The 2348-nt window shown below is 50.0% G+C and overlaps 1 protein-coding gene across 1 annotated transcript; it reads right to left on the reverse strand.

Moving 5' to 3' along the window:
- Positions 1–411: 411 nt before the first annotated feature.
- On the reverse strand, positions 412–2050 carry LOC123153493 (outer envelope protein 61). Its single transcript, XM_044572594.1, has one exon. The coding sequence runs from the start codon at positions 1915–1917 to the stop codon at positions 655–657; it is 1263 nt and encodes a 420-aa protein (XP_044428529.1). The 5' UTR covers positions 1918–2050; the 3' UTR covers positions 412–654.
- Positions 2051–2348: the final 298 nt, after the last annotated feature.

A 2348-nucleotide genomic window follows, 5' to 3' on the forward strand; every position in this document is an offset into this window, starting at 1 on the left:
AGCGAGGTGGTATATCTTCGGTGGGCGCAATAGTTTCAGGTTATCATCATTTTTGTCGATCCGACGCTGTTAACATTGTTTTCTCTCTTCTTTCTCTTTTGTTTCTTTTGGGCATGCTTGTGCTGTTTGCCCCAGCATTGGACTCTTTGTTGTATCGGGTGGTTGCTATATCTATATACCGGGGCGAAAGCCTATTTCGTCGAAAGAGTACCACGAGGACTACAAGGCTGGTGACTCATTCAGATATTCACATATACATGGGTGTTCAAAATGACAAAACAAAATCAACATGAAGGGAAGGATTATTGGTGTACCCTAACACTTCAGCATTAATAAAGAGAAAAATTTGGGTACCGGCTCAATTAACTTTAGATTGTTACACCCCTAACTTTGTTCTTATCATTACTTTCAAAAGGAAATAAAATCGATCCCCGCACCATTGCTAGTTATCAAAACACTCGGCCAGTTACTTATAATCTGTTACAATTTTACAAACACATATGCTGAAAGAATAAACAATGGTACAAGAAAGGCCCAGTTCAACTATTGCTTCCACATTGTTGTCATCCGCCCACTATCGCTTCTGGCCCCAGGAAAAAGAGCACAGTATTTTTTGTTGTTGCTGATTCTCGGATGTGTAGGCCATCACCTCACCTACCCGATGAATCCAAGCCGATGGAGGATGAACGCCAAGATCAGCATGACAATGGCAAAGATGAAGCCTTTCCTGCCTAGTAGCCAGTCCTTCGTCTTCTTTGCTGTTTCGACTCCTCGCTGTGCTCTGCCGATCCATTTCATCATTTTTTGTAAATCTTGTGGAGAGAATGAAGACATAGCTTGTTGAGCGTTGGCTGCATCCTCAATGGACAACTTGATACCGAACAACTCACTCATGTTTGACATCGCATCAGGGCTCATGTTCTCCACCATGGATGTAAACATCTCCCACATAGCAGGGTCTGCCATACTGACCATGCCAGGTGAAATTCCTGGCACATTGGATCCCAAATCTGGAGCAACAGGGATTGCTCCGCTTGATGAAGAAGCAACCTGAGACGTAGTATTTACCAAGCTTCCTAAAGAGTCAGATTGTGTCGAGTTTCGTGCTCCATCATGTGGCTGTGAAACAGCAGTAGAAGAAGAACTCCTTTGAGCGCTTGGCAGATCAGAACTAACATCTTCTTCTACAACTTCCTCAATGACAACTCTCTTTGGCTGGTCTGCTGCTCCCCCTCCGGTTTCAAGTTTTTCTTGAGCCTCTGTCAGAGCTTGAGCGACAGTTTCGTCGTCCGGAGACATCTCATGGGCTTTACTCAGGTCAGCAACAGCAGCCTGGAGGTTTCCCAGCTCCTTGTACGCCTGACCCCTTCGGTAGTACGCTTTGGCAGTGCCCGAGTGATACTCATAGCTCAAAACCTCCGAGCCTTCATTGACGCACTCCTCAAACTCGCTGAGCTTCAGGTAGCAGGCCATCAGATTAACGCTGCACTGCAGCTGCAGAGCGCGCCCGGCTGCCGACGGCACGCTGTTCTTCACGTTATCCCTGGCGAGTCTGTACTTGGCGGCGGCCTCGGCGTACTCCCCGCGGCCATGGAGCTGGTTCCCCTGCCGCTTCAGCATCTTGGCGGCGGATATCGCGTACGAGGTGTGAGCGTCGGCTTGGGACTTCATGGCGGCGAGCTCCTCGGGCTTGGCCTTGGCGATTTTCTCGGTCATGTCGAGCATCTCCTCTGGCCTCGCGCGGTTCAGCTGTTCGGCGGCCCTCTTGAAGTCGTCGGCCGTCATGTTCTTCATGCTCTCGGTTGCGAGCTTCAGCAGGTCCGGGTTGGACATGAGCTGCCGCTGCATCCTGGCGAGGTCGTCGGCGGGGATGCGCCGCATCTGCTCCTCCGCCACCCGCAGCATCTCCGGATTCATTATGGCGATCTCGACAGGCAGAGTCGAGGCGGATCCAAGACGTCGCCGACAGATCAACGCGGAACGGAGCAGCGACGGGAGTTCGCAGGTTTGGAAATTAGCTCTCGATCGTGTGTGTCTCTCTCGCTTTTTCCGTCGCTTCTGGTTTGAGGGTTGGTTCGTAAGCTCTTGCTGCAATTTATTGATGGGGGTTTGGGAGGGGAGACGAAAACGGAGCCCAATCAGAAATGGGAATCACTGCACGTACGATTTATATTGTCCGACTATAGCTGGCCCGTGCTCATCCGAAAGCGGCTCTGGACCTTCCTTGCGATGGACCGTTCTTTCATCTTTCAGATGGGCTTCGGCTAGGAATCAAATCGCGACCGGTGAGGATTTTACAACCTGAACCTCTCATGCATTTTGAAAAAAAAAATACCCCTAAAAATGCA

This window comes from Triticum aestivum, chromosome 7A, assembly GCF_018294505.1.
Source record: "Triticum aestivum cultivar Chinese Spring chromosome 7A, IWGSC CS RefSeq v2.1, whole genome shotgun sequence".
Classification (NCBI taxonomy): domain Eukaryota; kingdom Viridiplantae; phylum Streptophyta; class Magnoliopsida; order Poales; family Poaceae; genus Triticum; species Triticum aestivum.